The following is a 22,018-nucleotide window of genomic DNA, read 5'->3' on the forward strand; positions in this document are numbered from 1 at the left end:
AAGGTAGCACGCCTTAGATGGATAGGCCATGTAATCAGGCGAGAGGAAGATGCCATAGTCAGAAAAGTTTTTGATCGAAAAGGGCCGATAGGACAACGAGCAAGAGGAAGACCGAGACTTAGGTACCAAGAAAACATAGAAACTGATTTAAAATCTATTGGAATTAGAGCATGGAGAAGAGTTGCCAGAGACAGAGGCGAATGGAGGATTGTTGTGAAGAAGGCTTTGGCTCATAAAGAGCTGTAACGCCACTGATGATGATGATGATTTGATAAATTGATTTAAGACGTGAAATTAATAAAAAGTTACAAACTAAGTTCTTAATCCAGTAGTGCATAAAACGACAATAAATATCGTTCTCATACCACTAGATTGACAACAGATGAAAACTCTCTGGTTACTACCTCAGCGACTTTCAAAAATTATAAGTCATACATACGGGTGCCGAGACGAACATTAAGATGAGGGAATTTTAAATAATTCACGTCCCATCTGCTCAGCGTGGTAAAGTTCCAACGAGAAGGTTTCCTAAGTACTCCACAAAAAAGTAAATGAATTAAAAATGTATAAACATTTTCAATTTCTTTGCAATCTGAAAATGCAGCAGCATTATACTCTAGTTAAAACGGAGAGTACAGGAAGAGTCTATACCGGTTTCGGGGATTTTTCCCCTCATCAGTAGTCCCATATGCTCTTCTCTCCAATTCAATCAGATACCTCGATCTGTGCCTTCCCAGATTGCAAAGAAAGAAATGTCACGGATATCGTAGCGACATCTGCTAACAAACAAACTAAGTTCTCAATCCAGTAGTACAGAAAACGACAATGAATATCGTTCTCATACGAAAATTGAAGATGTTTATACATTTTTAATAAAAAGTTATTTATTGTTTATTTATGGAAGATCTAAGTACAGACACCAGGATATATTCTCTGATTCAAGTATTTTAAAGATGTTCAAAATTTATCTAAGCGTTTCATAGTAATAATGTATTATTTAAAAAATCACTTATCACTTTTTCTCGATTATTAGTTTTTGTTGTATAGTATATAAATTATTGTAATCACTGAATACATAGTTAGTGAAAAAATAATCATTAATTAACTGAATTAATAATTTAAGCGATTATACAAGTAACGGTTATCCAAGAACATTGAAAAGTCATCTTTTAAAAGCGCTATTTGCGGCTACGCTCTTAACATACTCTTATGTAATCATCTGATGAGATTATCAGGTTATTGTATCTTCTCATCTAAAATTCGATCTTATATTCATTGATATTTAATATATACTTAATTACAACATTAAATAAAAGCTGTTGTTCCTATAACCTTAATTCAACTATTCAAATGATTGTGTACTAAACTAAGTAACAACTTATTTTATATTTTAGCCAGAAGTCCCATGGTTGGTCACATAAACGCTTCATTAGAAGGACTTACTACAATAAGGGCATATAAGGTTGAAAAAACGTTAATAGACGAGTATGACAGATACCAAGATACTTTCACTTCTGCTCATTATGCATGGCAGTGCGCAACAGCTGCTTTTGGATTCTCCATGGATTTTGTATGCAGTATTTTTATATGCATTGTTGTACTTACTTTAGTGTTCATCGACGCAGGTAATATTGTTATTCAATAACAAGCATCTAATTTAATTATCCAAGGGAAAATATACAGCAAAAGGGGTCCAGCAGGAAGGCGAGGAGACACTATAGTGGCTCCAAAACTTGCGGCAATGGTTCGGATTGTCATCTGCCGAACTATTCGTTCGCCGAACGTTCGGAACGGACAAGGCACATAAAGAAGAATAAGTCATTGGACTTCGTAAATTTATAGTTTCAGTTTAAGTTCATCAGAATATCTCTTTTCCCCCGTAATAGTTTGTTATATTCAATTTAAATCTTATTAGTAAAGTTTACTCTGCATGTATTGGAGGAAATAAAAAAGCGGTCCTACTTGGCAGGGGAGCGGTAAAAGAAACATTTATATGTCCAGAACTCTTCGTTAACATAAGAATAAGCACAGTCAAAAGAACGGAGCGGTAAAAGAAACATTTATATGTCCAGAACTCTTCGTTAACATAAGAATAAGCACAGTCAAAAGAACGATATCGGACTGAGAGGAACGGATGAAACGTAACAACTGGTATATGTAATACGAACAAGTGGGTCTTCATTCGAATGCTTTTATACATGAAAATTCGAAGAAGAGATCCAAATATTTTTCTGAAGCAATTTTCTTGTGGCATCTTAGCCAGCGTTGTTATGAGAAAACGGTTCATTCTACGAAAAAAGGGCTAATAAGCATTTCTTGTTCCAAGGAGTAGGAGGGACAAAATTCATCATTCAGTTTTTTGCATCTTTTTTATTGCCTACTGTTTATGAAAGTTTTAAAATAAGAGAAAAGAAGAGAGGTCCCAGATACAAAATTCATTATTAAAATAAAAAAAAGAAAGGTTTCAGATTTAAATTATTACTTGCTATTTTGATTCTATTTTAATAATTCATCTTGTATCTGAGACCTTTTTTTCTTTTCTTTAAGAGATAACGCTACAGCGTCTTAAAAGTGGATTTTGAATTATTTTTGAAATTCTATTTAAATACGCACTTTATTTTCGTCTTGGTTCAGAGTAGTGTTGCCCAAAATCTGTCTTGGTCTTGCAGTCTTGGTCTTGTTCTTGCGTTTTCGCAAGACCAAGACCAAGACCGCCTAATTTTAGCAAGACCAAGACCAAGACTTACCGTGCAAGACTTAAGCAAGAACAAGACTAAGCCTGCGAGACTCTTGCGACTTGCAGTTAGAACTGAGGGTCGTTTTAGGGAGTATATAAGTTCGGCTATATTCTTAGATACTCTATGAGAAACAAAAAAAATTGTAACAAAAATTTTGAAAATTGGACTTATGCGCATTACGAACAATACCATAAACATACATAGCGAATCAAAATATCCATTAAAAGAACACTCGACACATTTGACATGTACTGAGAGGTCATTATTATAATGTAAAAATAAAATTTTTTAGTTATACATTCTTTCTCAGCAGCAGTGGCGTAGCTAGCCCCACAAGGACCCCGTATCAAAGATTTTCGCGGGGCCCTTTTCAAGAACTGATATAAGGTAGTGCTAGAAAATGTTCAATGGAACACCGTACTTATGTGAATGTGTACTCTTTTGTATGGTGTCGAAGGTTAGACTTTAACGGATACCCTTCTCAAAAAGCTGGAAGCCTTTGAAACCTTGGTGTATCGAAGGATCCTACGAATAAGTTGGGTGGATAGAGTTCGTAACGAAGTAGTTATACATCGGAGGGGAAAAATTACGGGAAGTCATCAGAGCAGTAAAAACTCGCAAACTTGAATATTTTTTTGGCCATGTTATGAGGTGATATGTGCTATCCGTACTTATTATACTACGAGATGGAAGCGTGGACACTGAAGAAAATTGACGTGAGAAGACCGGAGACATTCGAGATATGGATGTACCGAAGAGTGCTGAAGATCTCACGGGTAAATAGAATAACCAACGTAGAGGTAATCAGACAGACGTGTGCATAAGGAAAGAGAAGTAATTCTAACAATTAAGAGAAGAAAACTGAGATATATGGGACATGTGATGAAACTGAGATATATAGGATATATGAAAAAGATTTATAGGAAGCTGATAGCTGATTTAACTCATGACTGAAGAATCTTAGGGCATGGTTTGGATGTAGTAACAACGAATTATTTAGAGCCGCACTCTCAAAAGTAAAAATCGCTTTGATGATTGCCAACCTTCGAAGCGGAGACGGCACCTAGAGAAGAATGCGCCACCCAGAGAGTTATAATATACTCCATTTAATAATAAAAGGCAAAAGAGACGGAAGAAAAGGGCCAGGTCGAAGAAAAACGTCATGGCTTAGAAACCTAAGAGAGTGGTTTGAGAAACTCTAGCTTCCATTTTCCGAGCTGCCGCCAACAAAATTACTATAGCCAATTTTGATAGCCAACACTCGATAATCGAGCACGGCACATGAAGAAGAAGACATGTGTGAATAATTTTATTCCACTTTAAAATTTATGAAATTCAAATACTCATCAGTACGAACTAACCAGCATCTGAAAGAATTACTAAGAAGTGCTGTCACCATTTATTCATTTAGATTTAAAGAATTATCAAAAGAAGTAAAAAAGCTCTGTAAAAAATTTTTCAACACCTCTTTTTTGCATAACTTTTTAATACGCATTTAATGACGGCTTCTAAAAAAATTCAAATTTCTATCAAAGAATATCAAGGACCTTGGCCACCCCTGTTACAGACGACAATTAGATAAGAATTATTGTTTCATTAGTAGATAGAGATCTAGTACCTACTTACCATTGCAATCTAAATCACTTTGAGAATCTGGTTGATGGAAAAATGAAGAAATTTTGGGTATCTTCTTCAGAACTTCTTCCTTTTTTTGTTTCATTTTTCTTTTCATCGCTCCACTCAGCTACTCTCTTTTTATTTCACTCATTTTTTTTCACTTCACAATATTTTCAGAATTTAAAATTTAAACTTTCTGAATCGACTGCACAAATTGAACCTAATAAACCTAATAAACTCTAATAAACCAAACTCAAAAAATAGATTTGAAAACAGATTCAGTTTTTTCAACAACACTTGTTCTTGTTATAATATATAAGCCAAGGGTGACTGGACAATGAAAAAATGGGGTAAACAATAAATAGATTAAGTACACGAAAATATACCCAAAACAATATACACACTTCTCCAAATCGTCAAAGATTAAGCGATAACAAAAATTGCAATTTGGCCATTTTACAGTGTGTCACCGCCAACAGTGAATGAACAATGAAAAGTAACTTGAAACCAAAAACAAAGCTACTTTGTTGTTATGGAATACGGCGGCAAATATTATAGATAAAGAATCCATTACACGAAAAGGTCGACATCCAAACAATACACTGTTTCAAAGCGTTTTATTAGGGAAATTGTAGAATATTTTGTTCCATTTTTTAAATGGACGCGGCCATTTTGTTCAATTTACGGCGCGGCGGTAGCTACGCCTTTGCTCAGCAGCCGACTTCTTTGCTCTGAAATTATTAATTGTCCTGGTTTTGAGAATAGTCGTCTTTTAATCATATTCATATAACACAACATTCCTGCGTTGCGACGCCTACAGTAATATCGAATATCGTATCCAAACTTTTTAAAAATATGTTAAGGTAGCACTTATATTTCTCCAAGAAATTAACGCACCACCCATCTTTATTTATACGTCCATGGCACCATACCACCTTAAAAACCGGGCATTTTTAATGTCTCAAATTTCCTAAACCTGTTGTTATTTAAATTTAAGTGATTTTTTTTTAATATTTGGTCTTATTCTATTCTTTATAAGTATCGCAGTAATAATATATATTGTTGGTAGACAGGTCAATTATTGTCAGTGTATACCGGGTGTACCAATCAAACTGTGTTTTTTCTTACTTTATAAATGTTTTGTTTACCAAATAGGGAGGGGTTGAAATTTTTCTTACAAACTGACGATTTATTTATTGCTCTAAAATCGGTTGAGATATGAAAATGAAATTTTGTGGGTTTTAAGAGGTAGTTTTAACTTTAGTTAGTTAGAACATAGACAGCGATCGTGGGTTCAAACCCCACCCGGTGTCAGTTGCTTAGATATTTATTAATTTGGCTAGTCTTTACTATGGCTATGATATTTTGGCTAGTCTTTACTACGGCTATGATATTCAAGCTTAAAATGTACCTCTCTGTTACGTTGTTCTAAGATATGCAATAGGCTAATGGGCAACTGCGAGACTTGCAAGACTCTTGCTGCAAGACCAAGACCAAGACCGGGAGCGCAATACCAAGACCAAGACCCAGTGTACTGGCGCAAGACCAAGACCAAGACTGTCTAAGTCTCGTCTTGGTCTTGCATTTGGGCAACACTAGTTCAGAGGTGTTCACGTAGCCCTACTGAAGACGTCTAGACACAGAAACAGCTGTCTAGGGATAAATTGTAAAAGTCTGAGATAAAGGATGATACCAGAAAGTGGTTCCAAGAATGGTTTCAGATTTAAATTATTACTTGTTATTTTAATTCTATTTTAATACTGGATTTTGTATCTGAGACCTTTCTTCTTTTCTTTAAGAGATGTCGCTACAGCGTCTTAAAAGTGAATTTGAATTATTTTTGAAATTCCAGTTAAATACGCACTTTATTTTCGTCGTAGTTCAGAGGTGTTCACGTAGCCCTACTGAAGACGTCAAGAGACAGAAACAGCTGTCTAGAGATGGTGAATATCCTCTGAATCGAAAGGAAACATAAACTGTCGTTCACTTTTATCTTTTAAAATAAGACTTCGCTGGCACAATATTTTCATACCTTTATGAATTTTTAGACAATACTGCTGGCGATGTTGGACTAGCGGTAACACAGGTCATAGCATTATCCGGGGAAGTTGAATGGGGTGTCCGACAATGGGCTGATCTAGAAAGTTACATGACCTCTGTGGAACGTCTTCTGGAATATACTCATATTAAATCGGAACCAACAGACGGTAGAGTAATACAAAATTGGCCGTCAGAAGGAACCATCGTGTATGAAAGAGTGTCTCTTACATACAACGATAATGAAAAAGTACTGAAGAATTTGAACTTCAAAATAAAACCAAGGGAGAAAATAGGAATAGTGGGAAGAACAGGAGCTGGAAAATCTTCAATTATAGCTTCAATTTTTAGGTATAATGTTAATATAATTATAGTTATTAACCCTCTAACCGTTATTTTTTTAAAATGGTTCGAAATATCTGATAATTTCTACTACTACTCTCGGTTTACAGCGTTCTCCGATGCCTTCCAACTCCTAACCGTCATTCTTCTCTGTTTAACCATAGACCTGGAGGGATTTCTCTTTCCTCTAGTCCTTTTTCAATTCCCTCCCTCCAGCTTCTTCTCAGCCTTCCTCTTTTCCTTTTGCCTTGTGGTGTCCATGCCAAAATCTGTTTAGGGATCCTGTCATCTGACATTCTCTGTACATGGCAGTACCATACTAGTTATTCCGTTTTTATGTCATCAATTATTGTATGTGTGACTCCCATCATTTCTCGAATTCTCTCATTTGGTATCCGATCTCTTCTTGATTTGACTGCTGCTCTTCTCCAGAAGTCCATTTCTGTTACTAATTACTAGTAACATTTTCTCTGTTCTTTGTTTCAGTGGCCAAACTTCACTGCCATATATGTTCTCTTTAGATATTGTTTGGTCCCACAGAATGCCGTTCATCATGGATATGGCTTTTCTACCCTGTATGTTTCAATCTTTTATAATTATTTATTTTGATAATTTCTAATTAGGGTAATTTTAGTGTTAAAATTAATTCCATGTTAATTTTTTTTTAATATTTGACCTCCAGACGAGAAAGAAGGTAGACCGTCTCTAGATGGCCATAACGATTTAGATGTAGAAAATTAGAATAGGTGTAATTTGAATATAATAACTATAGAAATCATTTATTTTGTTGAAATAAAAACAAAAACGTAACAAAACATAGAAATAAGAAAGTAAACAATACAAAAAATAATAATATAAAAAAAAGTTAACTATCTATGATGGAATTCATAGAAGCAGTTTTTTCTGGTGTAATACAGTAAATTGAAATTACACTTCATGCAATACACCCGAGTATCAGACTTCTTCAGGTGATTTTTATCCTCAAAAACAAAATGAAAAATAATTTTACTCCAAAAAATACGTTACCAAAAAAACTTGACGTAAACTGTTATGACCGTCTGCGTCTGTAGACGGTCATCAATTGTAACGCTAAAAATGCTGTGAGCTCGTACGTAGAGGGGATATATACAAATTCGCGAGCGCCAGTAGTGACAAATCTGTAAACCTTTACCGGAAATTTGACATAAATGTCAAAGTGATTAATTTAAAATTAAAATTAAAAACATTAATTATATCAAATATTAGTTGGTCAAAGCTGTGGTATATATTTTTAACTTAAATATACTTACGTTTTAAATACTGAATTTAAGTTTTTTTAATGTTCCGTAATATGTAATTTTAAATCAATCTATCAATCTTAGCGCCATCTACACGATAATTGTGAAAGTATCCGAAGTAAGAAATTCATATTTTATCAATAGAACGTCAAAATGATTAGAAAAATCTAAAAAAAATCGATTACAATTTAATTAATTTTTTTCGTTGTAAAAATTAAGCGATAACAATTAAATAATAAATTTAAAAATTACCGGTGAAAGTTGAATTAGTAACCGCTAGGAGCGACACCAGCGAAGCTCAGAGCGTATAGTACCAAAAAAACAATATCATTTAAGCTATTAGACCAGGGCGCATCTGTAAAAATATTAGTACATTTGGACGTTGAGAGGTGACTCATATTTTTTTGCAGAAATTGCTTGAAAATAACTCATATAATAATATTTGATTTATCCTCCCATTCAAAAAGGTCTGGAAAATTGTTTAAATAATCAAAATGTCAAAAAGTGAAGGAAAAATTCGATTTTTTTCTTCTTATTTTGATTATAACTTTAAAAGTATTCATTTCCGAGAAAAGTTGCACTGACATAAAAGTTGCGTAATTAAATTTTCTACAAAATAGGAAACGAAATTTTCTACAAAATAGTTCAATATTTTAAAAATTGTCACCCTTGTTGCAAAATAGCAATAATTGTGAAAAAAACATAAAAAACAAGTATTCGCATTTTACGTTTTTCAACCATTTATGCTACATATAGGACCTTCATATTTTAATTAGAAAAACTTTATGATATAATAAAACACTGCTTTCGCAGAAAAAATCATTTTTTCAATATGTTGCAGGACTAAAAATAAAGCAGACAGCAAGTTGAATTTTTTTTACATATAGAAGAATACTGTTCCTTTCATTTGCAATTTTCGAAATTAAAGTCGGTTCACGGCGTCCGGAATTTTTTTAAATAAACATTAACTTTTGGTGCGCAGGACAGCGGATAGTTTGCTCTGATTGGGCATTCTAATGACCTTTGATAATAATTGATAAATTTTAATTTTTAGTCCATTTCGATATAAATCAATAAAATTGTTTATTGCAAAATAAAAACACATACTCTGTCCTTGAAGTAACACTTTTTTAGCAAAAACTTTCTTTGTTCATATATACTTATAGAATAAAAGTTTATTATTTTTAAACACATGCAATTGTTTAAACAATATTTCACAAACAATAATCAAATTAGTTTGATTTTTGTGGAAATAAAATATTAAAATACAACAAAATATAGAGTAAGAAAATAATATATTAGATAAAGATTGGAAGAAATTTTGGTGGAATTCAACTTGTGTGAATCGAACACCGCTGTCCTGCGCGTAGCACCAAAAATTAATGTTTATTTAAAAAAATTCCTGGCGCCGCGGTAGTTAATCGATTTTAATTTTGCACTTCTTCTTCTTTGAGTGCCTCTCCTATCGGAGATTGGATATCATTAGGGCGATTCAAATTTTATTTACTGCTGTTTTGAACAATTCGTTAGTGGTACAGCCAAACCACTCTCTCAAATTTCTCATCCAGGACATTCTTCTACGGCCTGGATTTCTTCGTCCTTGGATTTTTCCTTGCATTATGTTTTGTAGGAATGTGTACTTTTGTCCCCTCATCAGGTGGCCTAAGTATTCAAGTTTTCTCTTTTTTATATTCAGTAGAACTTCTGGCTTGTTATTTATTCGGCGTATTACTTCTTCATTTGTAATTTTATCCACCCAACTTATTCTTAGTATACGGCGGTAGCACCACATCTCAAAGCTTTCAAGATTTTTAATATTCCTCTGTTTAAGAGTCCATGACTCAACACCGTAGAGCAAAGTACTGAATACATAGCATTTTAACATTCTAGTTCGTAGATGAATACTAATATCACGATTACAAAATAATTTTTTCATTTTTATAAAAGTAGACCTGGCAATTTCAGTACGTCTTTTTATCTCGTGATTTTGGTCACCTGTTTCATTGATAAGGGTTCCAAAGTATTTGTATTCGTTTACTTTTTCAAGTTGGGTACCGTTTATTGTGATACTAGTGTCATTTATTGGATTCTTACTGAAGGTCATATATTTGGTTTTTTTGACGTTCATCCTTATGCCGTAGTTATTACATATCTCATTCATACTTTCAACTAGATGTTGTAGATCTTCCGCTGTTCTTGCCATTATCACAGTATCGTCAGCATATCGAATGTTATTGATAACTTCTCCATTGACTATTATCCCTTCGTTTGCATATGAGAGAGCTTCTTGGCATATTTGTTCGCTGTAGATATTAAACAAGAGCGGTGACAATATACAACCCTGTCGTACCCCTCTACGTATTTATATTTCGTCCGATGTTTGGTCTTCTATTTTTATATTAGCTCGCTGATTCCAGTACAGATTTAATATTATTTGTATGTCTCTGGTGTCAATGTTCTTACTCTCCAGGATTTCTTTGAATTTACTGTGGCGTACTTTGTCAAAGGCCTTTTCAAAGTCTATAAAGCAGGCGTGTACCTCTTGGTTAACATCTAGGCATCTCTGTGTTAGAACGTTCAGGGCAAAGAGAGCATCCCTTGTACCTAATCCTTTTCTGAATCCCATCTGTGTATCGTTAATATCGATGTCTAGTTTTTGATAGATTCGGTTGTGGATGACTCTAAGAAATATTTTAAGCAGGTGACTCATCAAGGAGATTGTTCGATGATCTGAACATTGCACTGCCTTAGTTTTCTTCGGTATGGTGACAAACGTAGACAGCAACCATTCTTGTGGTATTATACCAGTACTGTATATTGTATTGAATATATGCAATATTATGGTTACGGATTGAACATTCAAAAGCTTCAGCAGTTCTGTAGGGATTTCATCAGGTCCGTTTGCTTTTCCATTTTTAGCGTTTCTTATTGCGTATTCTACTTCTTCTTTCAATATGTCTGGCCCAGTTGCATTGATTATCTGAGTTAAGTTGTTTCTATCGTCTTCAAATAATTCATTCAGGTATTCTGTCCATCTTTTTATTTTATTCTCTAGATCTACAATAAGGTTTCCATCTTTGTCTTTAAGTTTACCTATTTGGCATTTCTTTATGCTTCCTGTTATATCTTTTACTTTTTTGTGCATATTGAACGCATCGTACTTTTTCTCATAGGTTTCCATTTCTTCACACTGTTCTTTAATCCACGCCTCTTTGGCTTCTTTTATTCTCTTTTTTATGTGTTTGTTTATTTCTTTGTATTTGTCTAGATAATTCTTCATATTTCTTCTTTGTTCCATCAAGTCTAGTATGTCCTGTGTCATCCACCCCTTGTTCTTTGTTATCGTTTTTGTCAGATGTTTCTTTCCTGCTGTTTGTATAGCTGTATTTATGTACTTTAATTTTTGGTTAACGTTATCTGTATCGTTAATTTGTTGTTGCACTGAACTAAGGTTTTCATTTATTTCTTCTCCTGTTTCTTGTTGTATATTTTTGTTTCTAAGTTTAACTAAATCTAGTGTCTTTCTTTGTGGTCTCCTTATCTTTTTTGGTCTCGCCTCTATCACAGTAACTACCGGATTATGATCTAAGCCTATATCAGCTCCTGGGTACGTCTTAGTACATTTAACAGCATTACGATACCTCCTTGCTATCGGAATGTAGTCTATTTGATTTCTCACTATTTTTTCTTTGGTATGTTGTGGAGATGTCCATGTATATAATCGCCGAGGAGGTAATTTTGCACATTGGAAATGAAAGGTACAGTATTCTTCTATATGCAAAAAAAATGTCAACTTGCTATCTGCTTTATTTTTAGTCCTGCAACATTTTGAAAAAATGAATTTTTCTTGTGAAAGCTGGATTGCAAAATATTTTAAACCGATCTTAATCAAATTTACAGTATTGTTTGACTATATCATAAAGTTTTTTGTGTAAAATATGAAGGTCCTAAGTGTAGCATAAATGGGTGAAAAACGTAAAATGCGACTACTTGTCTTTTTTTATAGTTTTTTCGCAATTATTGCTATTTTGCAACAAGGGTGACAATTTTTAAAATTTTTAACTAATTCTATATTGTAGGAAATTTAATTACGCAACTTTTACGTCAGTGCAACTTTTCTCGGAAGTGAATACTTTGAAAGTTATAATCAAAAAACGAAGAAAAATCGAATTTTTCCTTCATTTTTTTACATTTTCATTATTTAAACAATGTTCCGGACCTTTCTGAGTGGGAGGATAACTCAATTATTATTATATGAATTAATTCCAAGCAATTTGTGCAAAAAAATATAAGTCACCTCTCAACGTCCATCTCAAAACAGATCCGCCGTGGACTAGGTATATGTATATGAATTGACAATTCTAAATTTAAATAGAAAAAGTGAACACCGCCTACAGGCGGTCATAACCGTTAGGGGTTAATAATATATGTAACTATTATTATTTTATTGTTTTATTTTAGACTTTACGAAGCAGAAGGTAATATTTTCATAGATGGAGTGGAAATCAAGACGTTATCTTTGAACTTTCTTAGAAAGAAGATTGCAATTATTCCTCAAGATCCGATTCTATTTTCCGGAACTATTCGAACGAATCTAGATCCATTTAACGAATACAGCGACCAGGAACTCTGGAGTGCATTGGAAAAAGTCAGCATTAGAAATATTATTCCCGATTTAGATCACAACGTAAAAGGTTATGTCTCAAGCTTTAGTTCCGGGCAAAGACAATTAATTTCAGTAGCCAGAGCGATACTGAGAAAGAATAAAATTGTTATTTTAGACGAAGCAACCGCAAACATGGATCACGAAACAGATGTTATGCTGTACAAAATTATAGAAGAAAATTTTAAGGATTGTACTGTTTTGACTATAGCTCACAGACTGGATACTATTATAAAGTCTGACAGGGTTATGGTTTTAGATAGAGGAGAGATAAAGGAGTTCGATGATCCTGCAACGTTACTTACAAATACAAATGGAATATTCTATAGCTTAGTGCAACAGTCAGAAGGATCTAAATAAATATTTTGTGTGTGCTTATTTTTTATTAAATAACATAAATATAGCTTTAATATACTTGTAACATTTTATTTTGTATAATCATCTCAATCAACTTTTCTTTTTTCTTCTATATATTATTGTTTTCAGTATCTGTATCGTAAAATGCATTTTGGATAGCACACTGTTCAGCTCTGGTTAAATTTTTCATCGTGTTTGCCATATGTTTTTGCTGCTTCAAACATTTGCGCCTTTTTGCTAAAAATTTATTCATCAGTGAAACTAGTATCAAAAATTTAGGAAATTGCTATTAAGTGAATGTTTTAGTCAGGGATCCCAGGCCCATTTATATTATTTACTACTAACAAGCTAATTTTTCGTGAGTAGCTTCATTTTGCCGAGACGCCCAACTTTTTTCCTTACAACAATTTCCGTATTAAACCGGGAGATATTAACAGAAGTTCAACCACGATTTTCTAAGTCCTGCCCTTTGCAATACTGGAAGGTTAGAGAAGGTACTTACAATTTGTGGAAAAATCCACGGGTTTCCTGTGACATTTTCCTGTGAAAATTAGATTTTCCATGAAAAAAAAATTGGGAGTTGCGATGAATTTTTAAGTCCTGCCATATCCATAGAATAACAGGATACTATCTATTTTATGAAGAAAATTTTTTGGGCAGGACGGTTGCAAAAGGACTAAGGGAGTATACAGATATACAAACATGTAATGAAAATAATGAAATTTTCATAATTTTCTGAGTCCTGCCAACTTAATAAATTAATCATATTTATTTCAAAATGACCAAAAAAAATGTTGGCATGACGTCACCTAATGTTTAACTGCACTTGTTTCTTGGAAAATTCTGTATAAAATTTTCACTCTGATTCCGTGATTTTCTAAGTCATAAAATAAATTTTGTTATAAAATAATTAATTTCAGTAGACATTATTCAAAATGGCAGGATGTTTAGTTACACCTTTTTTACTATATATAGTTAAAAAATTTGTAAGAAAATTCGTGGAAAATTACACGATTTTCTAAGTCATGCCATTTCGCACATATCTCAAGAAGGTTAATATAAATCTATTTTCAAAGAGGCAGGATGGTTGTATAGTTATTTCGTATAAAAAAATTAAATTGTGTGTCTGTAAAATTATTTCAGAGTGTTATACAAACATATTCATATCATCACAATTCTCTGAGTCATACCATGTCGAGTATGCTTAAAAAACACTAAACTAAAACCGTTTACAACTTGGCAGGATAACCGCAAAGATGAATAATACAAAAAATTAATTTGTATATCATTAAAGCAATCGTATCATATTAAATATTATTTTCCTGAATAATGTCTCGGAATTTTTACACACTTTTCAAATCTAATAGCAAACTGTAACATCTTTATTTTAAGTGATTAGATCATATTTTTATCTAAGTAAACGCAATAAAAGTAAATAAACAATTTTTACAATGTATTGGTTATAGTAGGGAATTTACCTACCCATTATATTATACATGGGTATCCAGAAGCTCTCATAACAAACGGAAACCGGAGATTCCTCAGATAATTTTAAGAAAATTTAACTCAATTCACTTCACCTAGTTCAAAAATGCTTCCGTGGAAAGCTAGAGCTTTTTAAAGATGGCGTCTTGTAATTCTTCATCGTCATAATTCAACCCGGAACTATCCAATGCTGGATATAGGTCTCCCTCAGTCTTCTCCATGCATTTCTGTCCTGTACTGTCTGCATCAAGTTTCTGTCGATCCGTTTGATGTCATCAGACCATTTGGTTGGCGGACGACCTCTACTTCGATATGCTTCGTCTAGAAGAAGCATATCGAAGTCTTGTAATTAATTTCTTTAAAATAGCTGCAGAACGCTTTTATTTGGAAAAACGAAAACTGGTATACTTATTTATCTTCCAGAGGTCAATTGTCAAATGTCAATTATCAATTGTCAATTTTTAGTTCCGGTCATAGGGGTCCGTTTTGGGTAAGGAAACGGATATTTTATCGAATAACTTTTCTGTCTAACTTTTAAGCATTTCTGACACTGGATTATTAAATTCTGGGATAGTTTTGTACTAAAAGGTACTTTTGCTTTAACTCAGAAGAATACGCAGTGTTCTAGAAAAATCGATTTTTCGTTTTTTGGTTTTTTGAGTTTAAAAGAATTTAGAAAAATTCTATTTAGGAAAACGAAAACTGCTACGTTTATTTCTCTTCCAGAGATGAATCGATTTTATCAATTGTGAATTTCTAGTACTGGTCATAGGCATCCGTCTTGGGTAGATCAACGGATATTTTATCTCATAACTTATTGGTCTTTAAATTTTTAGACATTTTTGAGAGTAGAGTATTAAATTATGAGGTATTCTAGTACTAAAAGTTACTCTTGCTTTAAGTCGGCAAATACACCGTTTTTTTTTTAATTTATTTAAATTTTTTTCAAATTTAACAACGAAAAATTTTAAAATGGATTTTTCCAGAAAACCGTGCATCCTACTGACTTAATGCAGGAGTACCTTTTAGTACTAGAATACCTCACAATTTAATAATCTAGTGTCAAAAATACCTAAAAGGGAAAGACAAAAAATAATCCTATGACCGGTACTACAGATTCGCAATTGATGGAATCGATTTATCTCTGGAAGAAAAAAAGGCGGACCAGTTTTTGTCTTTCGAATTGGAAGCGTTCTGGAGATATAAAAAACTAATTAGGTACAACGCGCCAACTGTAAAGAGCTTTAGCTCTTTAGTGCATAACATGCATCCAAAAGTGCATAAACCTGTCAAAATCAGTGTATTAAGGGCAACATTTTGTTATTTGGGAGGTTTATGGAGTTACGAATACGCAAGCAGAACCGACCTCCGAATCACCTAATGCCCAGAGTTGCTGCTAAGGCACGTCATCTGGAGTTTCGTGGGATATCGGCAATAAATTAAAGAAAACAGATTATTCGAGGGTTTGTGGGATGGCGGAACACGAATATGACATTACAACCGACCCTCGGAGCACCTGGTGCCCAGGGTGACTGATCTCGAATTTAGAGAGTTTTTGGAGGTCGATTCTGATGTCGTATTTATGTTTAGCAACCACAAAAATCCTCGAGTAATCTACTTGCATCACTTTAGTGTCTGAAAGCCTCGAAATTTAAAAATATGGCGTGTATATTAGTCACCCCGAGCACTAGGTAAAGATCTGTTCTAATGTGACATTCTTGTTCAGAAACCCCAAAAACCACCTGAGTAATCTGTCTGTATCAATTTACTGCCGAAATTAATATATAAATATGGTATAGAAAATGCTTAACAAATAAGAAGGTACCATAAAATATCATTTTATTATAATACTAAAATACAAGGTGTCCCATTTAAGAAAACTCTGTCCCCATTAAGAAAATACTCATTCCGAGTTTCAACCAACCCCGTATACTAAAATTAAACATTTTGGTATACTATTAATAACTGACAATAGTAGACTATATTAAAAATCGTTTAAACATAAATTAATAGAAGTTTGGATATCAAATCACTAACAATATGTATAGGGTGTGAATGTTCCTACAAAATTAACAAAAAAACGTAATTATATTTTAAACTACCTCGTATAGTATTTCAAAATACTATATTTTATTAAAGAGAACATCGAGTAGAATCCAAAAATGTAAAAATATACAGGGTATTCCATTTTAAAAAACATAAATTTGTGTCACCCTGTGAAAACGGGTAGCCCTGTATATTAGAAAATACTGTTAAATCATAGTCCTATCTGTGGCCAATGTTTTACCTAAATAACTTTTTTCGTATATCTTACGACGAACGAGTAATTGGACTTTGTCACACTAATGCCCCACCCTGTATACAAAATAACCATAAAACCATCCTGCCTCTTTGTAAATAGACTTATATTAAGATTCTTGAAACATGTGCAAAATGGCATGACTCAGAGAATCGTTGACTTTTTCACGAATTTTCTTACAAATCTAGGACTCCTGCTGTCTTACAAGAACCGTTTAACCTTCCTGCCGAGTACCGAAAAGGTATTGATTGTATTTGAGTATTATAACTTTTTAAAGGCAGGACTAAGAAAATCACGGAATCAGGGTGAAAATTTTCCGCAGAATTTTCCAAGGGACAAGTATACTTAAACATTAGGAGACGTCATGCCAATATTTTTTTTGATCATTTTGAAATAAATATGTTTAGTTTATTTAGTTGGCAGGACCCAGAAAATCATGAAAATTTCATTATTTTCCTTACATGTTTGTATACATATATACTCCGTTACCCCGTTTACAACCCTCCTGCCCCAAAAATTTTCTTCATAAAATCGATAGTATCCTGTCTATCTACGGATATGGCAGGACTTAAAAATTCATCGCAAAACCCTATTTTTATTTTTTGGGAAAATCTAATTTTTACAGGAAAATGTCACAGGAAATTTGTGGATGTTTCCACAGATTGTAAGTACATCGTCTACCCTTCCAGTATTGCAAAAGGCAGGACTTAGAAAATCGTGGCTGAACTTCTGTATAATATCTCCCGGTCTATATGTGGTAGATAACAAAGATAGCAGGGATAGTCCAGTCGGGTTAGACAAATAAGAGGCCTAACCTTGCATGCCAAGCTGCCCCAAATTTTATTTTTCTAATTCTTAGGGAGGGTCAATAGTAGTGTAAATTTAAAATTTCGACTGAATTCCGCCGTTGCGGTAGCCGTCATTTTGATTTTAAACGGGAACCGTTTTTGCTCAATATCTCCGCTATTTCAACTTCTCAACAAAAAGTATGGCAACTAAAAGTGTTGAAAATGTGATTTCATATAATTTCTTTCATTACAATTGTTTTCGTGCGGTCGATATTTTCAGAGTTACGGGGAAAATAATAACTGTCATTATTTTCCCCCATAACTCTGAAAATATCGACCGCACGAAAAATACTGCAATTAAGCAAATTATAGAAAATCACATTTTCAACAATTTTAGTTCCCCTTACTTTTTGTCGAGAAGTTAAAACTGGCGGAGATATTGAGCAAAAACGGTTATTTAAAATCAAAATGACGGCTAACGAAACGCCAGAATTCAGTCGAGATTTTAAATTTACAGTACTATTGACTCTCCCTAAAGATTAGATGAATAAAATTTGGGGCAGCTCGGCATGCAAGGTTAGGCCTGTTATTCGTCTAACTCGACTGGACTATCACTTATATCTTTGTTATCTACCACATATGGAAATTGTTGTACGGAAAAAGTTAGGTCTCTCGTCAAAATGAAGCTACTCACGAAAAATTAGCTTGTTAGTAGTAAATAATGAAAATGGGCCTGGGATCCCTGACTAAAACATTCACTTAATAGCAATTTCCTAAATTTTTGGGTTCCTTGACTGTTTAATTAAACTATAAATAACAAAATTCAAATGCAGTAAGTAATGTTTATGTAGGAAATATTAAGAGCATATTCGCAAAATTTCTTACCAATGCTTTTTAAATTCATCCATTTTTTTCGAATCCTGAGAAAACTAATAAATATTTTTAAATAATTTAAACGCAGAATGAAAACTTACATTATTATCGAGGAACTAAAGGTCCGAAAGTACCTAAGAATAAAACAAAAAGTTTCTTTTGAAATGAAATATTTGAAATTAAAAATCACAATAAATTTTCTCTTTCTGTTTTTCACCCCTGTAACTTATTCAAATAAACATTATAGAAAGTTTCAGGGACTTTCGGCCCTCGGTAATAATGTAATCTTTCATTCTACGTTTAAATTTTTTAAAAACGCTCATTACGTTTCTCAGGATTTGACAGATACAGAAGTTTTCACTTCAAAAATGTATTTCGCCTACACAATCTACATACACATAATAAATATACGTACAAAATTTATTTCGCCGAAGAGATGACGGTCGCGATGACCGTCGCGAAATAAATCCTTTTCGCCCATCTAAAAATATTTTTTACATTTATTTTAAATTTAAATACTTCTATACAATTTATGTATACATACACATAATATAGATACGTACAAAATTTATTTCGCCGAAGAGATGACGGTCGCGAAATAAATTTTTTTCACAATCCTAAAATAGGTTTTACATTTATTTTTAAATACTTCTATACAATTTATATATACATACTCATAATATACCTATACGTATATGTACAAAATTTATTTCGCCGAAGCGATGACGGTCGCGATAATGATCGCGAAATCAATCATTTTTACCCATCCTAAAATAGGTTTTACATTTATTTTAAATTTAAATACCTCTACAAAATTTATATAATATTAGTCTGGGCTGATTATCGGAGAATAGGCCATTTTTGGGAAAAGTTATTTACCAGCAATTTTATTGCTGGAATCGAATCTTATGATTGTATATATTAATAATATAGATATGCAAAGTCCGCAGATAGTGTGCTACTTTTTTTATAAACAAAATGGCGCCCGAAAATCGTGTTTTTTTCAATTTTTGCTTTATAACTCCAAAGATTTTAACTTTAGACCAAAAACACTCAAATAAAAATTCACCGCAATTAAATTCTGCATAGAGACGTGTTTTTCCGATTTACTTCGACGAAAACTTTCCCCGGAAAAAGCGGGTTTTTCCAACAAAATCTTTAATTTTCAACTAAACTTTTAGAAAAGTAGTTGTTAATCAATAATTTAAATAACTTAGTAACGTAAAAGCCCTTTCCGTATATATTATAATTCCAGAAGCCGATGGAAATTGAATGAACAGTTTAGCAACAATTGAAATGTTAATTAAAAATTTACGGTAGCTATAATAACGACAATAATTATGATGCATAAGAATAACTACGATTTTTTCATAAAAAGACACTATACCTATCTAATGTACCTTACAGAATTGAAATTGGACTATTTAAGCGGCCTCAGGAATATTTTAAAATTATAAACAATTTTTTGGTTTATAAACAAATAGAATATCTCGGGAAATATTAAACTAAATTAAATTGTGAAAACGGTATTCGAAAGACAGTGGCAGGACGCTTCTTCTAAAAGAAAAAAAGTTTAATTATAACGAGTGGTTCCTGAGATACAACCGGTCAAAGTTGACCGAAATGTACGGCAAAGATATAAACAATAAGATCATAATTTTCAAACCATCACCTTTTTATTTTTGTCCTCTTTCTCCACACCAATTTTCATATCTTTAAAATTCTCATAACATATATTATTATAATAAAAACTATCGATAATACGTGTGAAAATTGACAAAAATAGCAAAATTCCAATGAAAAATTAGGTTGGAGAAAATGTAACCCTCAACGTTCAAAATCGGTATACGTTAAAAAAATGCATTTTCTCGGCTTCCCATGGAGCAATTTCCTTCACTCTTTTTTTGTTCCCAAGTAACTCGAGTAGAGCCATCAAAGTAACGCATTATTAAATGTCAGACTTGCTTTTGTTTTGTTATAATAAATTAATTTATTTATTATAACACAATATTTTAATTTGTTTAAATAAAAATTGTTTAAATAATTACACAGCTTTCAAATGAGAATATTTATGTTTTTAACTTTAAAAGGTACACTTGTAGTAAGTTTATCTAAAAAACGGCTACAAACTGGAAAAAATATGTAATTTTCTGTTCTTATAAATAAATTAATCTATTATAACAAAACAAAAGCAAGTTTGACATTTAATAATGCGTTAGTTCGATGGCTCTACTCGAGTTATTAGGGAACAAAAAAAGAATGAAGGAAATTGCTCCATGGGAAGCCGAGAAAATGCATTTTGTTAACGTATACCGATTTTGAACTTTGAGGGTTACATTTTCTCCAACCTAATTTTTGATTGGAATTTTGCTATTTTTGGCAATTTTCACACGTATTATCGATAGTTTTTATTATAATAATATATGTTATGAGGATTTTAAAGATATGAAAATTGGTGTGGAGAAATAGGACAAAAATAAAAAGGTGATGGTTTGAAAATTATGATCCTATTGTTTATATCTTTGCCGTAAATTCCGGTCAAATTTGACCGGTTGTATCTCAGGAACCACTCGTCATAATTAAACTTTTTTTCTTTTAAAAGTAGCGTCCTGGCGCTGTCTTTCGAATACCGTTTTCACAATTTAATTTAGTTGAATATTTCCCGATATATTCTATTTGTTTATAAACTAAAAAATTGTTTATAATTTTAAAATATTCCTGAGGCCGCTTAAAAAGTCCAATTTCAATTCTGTAAAGTACATTAGATATAGTCCTGTCGCCAAGGGGGGTACAACGGCCTCCTGTATTCAGATGGACTTACCCAAGTTTTTTTTATGTATTTTGACCTGTAGAACACGAATTTTTTGGGTAACAGTTGATCCGGATGTCAATAAGATTGTTATAAACCAAGAAGTTGAGGAATCACATAACAGCGATTTCTCGCAAAACAAAACATTTTTTTGTATTTTTTGGGCCATTCTAACCAAAAAATGTTCCTACAAATTTTTTCTTAGGATGCATAGTTTTCGAGATAAACGCGGTTGAACTTTCAAAAAATCGAAAAATTGCAATTTTTGAACCCGAATAACTTTTGATTAAAAAATAAAATAGCAATTCTGCTTACCGCCTTTAAAAGTTTAAGTAAAATTTTATCTGTTTTGAATATTTGCATTGCTAAAAATTTATTTTTTGATTGTTAAAAAAAGCTATAAACACATAGTGTTTCCCGTGCCTAATACATGCGTTTTAATGCATGCTACGTAGAAATAGCGCCGCTTGCACTTTTACCTCCTCTACCTACTCATTCGATTTTAAATGAGAAATCATTGAAAACATCACTCAAGCACTAGGTGTTTATAGCTTTGTTTTAACAATAAAATAATAAATTTTTAGCAATACAAATAATTAAAACCGATATAATTTGACTTGAACTTTCAAATGCGGTAAGCAGAATTGCTATTTTATTTTTTAATCAAAAGTTATTCGGGTTCAAAAATTGCAATTTTTCGATTTTTTGAAAGTTCAACCGCGTTTATCTCGAA

The 22,018-nt window shown here is 32.7% G+C and overlaps 2 protein-coding genes across 2 annotated transcripts in view; one reads left to right on the top strand and one right to left on the bottom strand.

Annotated features, from left to right (window-relative positions):
- LOC114327220 (probable multidrug resistance-associated protein lethal(2)03659) overlaps positions 1–13,095 on the top strand; it is an 80,164-nt gene extending 67,069 nt beyond the window's left edge. The window contains exons 9-11 of the mRNA XM_028275761.2: positions 1,395–1,625; positions 6,404–6,743; positions 12,473–13,095. Of these exons, the coding sequence (XP_028131562.1) occupies positions 1,395–1,625; positions 6,404–6,743; positions 12,473–13,034 (1,133 nt within the window). The 3' untranslated portion in view covers positions 13,035–13,095. The remainder of the gene's footprint in view (positions 1–1,394; positions 1,626–6,403; positions 6,744–12,472) is intronic.
- Positions 13,044–22,018, bottom strand: part of LOC114327222 (uncharacterized) — a 34,420-nt gene continuing 25,445 nt past the window's right edge. The window contains exon 5 of the mRNA XM_028275766.2: positions 13,044–13,268. Within this exon, the coding sequence (XP_028131567.1) occupies positions 13,141–13,268 (128 nt within the window). The 3' untranslated portion in view covers positions 13,044–13,140. The remainder of the gene's footprint in view (positions 13,269–22,018) is intronic.

The sequence above is a fragment of the Diabrotica virgifera genome, chromosome 1 (genome assembly GCF_917563875.1).
Source record: "Diabrotica virgifera virgifera chromosome 1, PGI_DIABVI_V3a".
In the NCBI taxonomy this organism is placed as follows: domain Eukaryota; kingdom Metazoa; phylum Arthropoda; class Insecta; order Coleoptera; family Chrysomelidae; genus Diabrotica; species Diabrotica virgifera.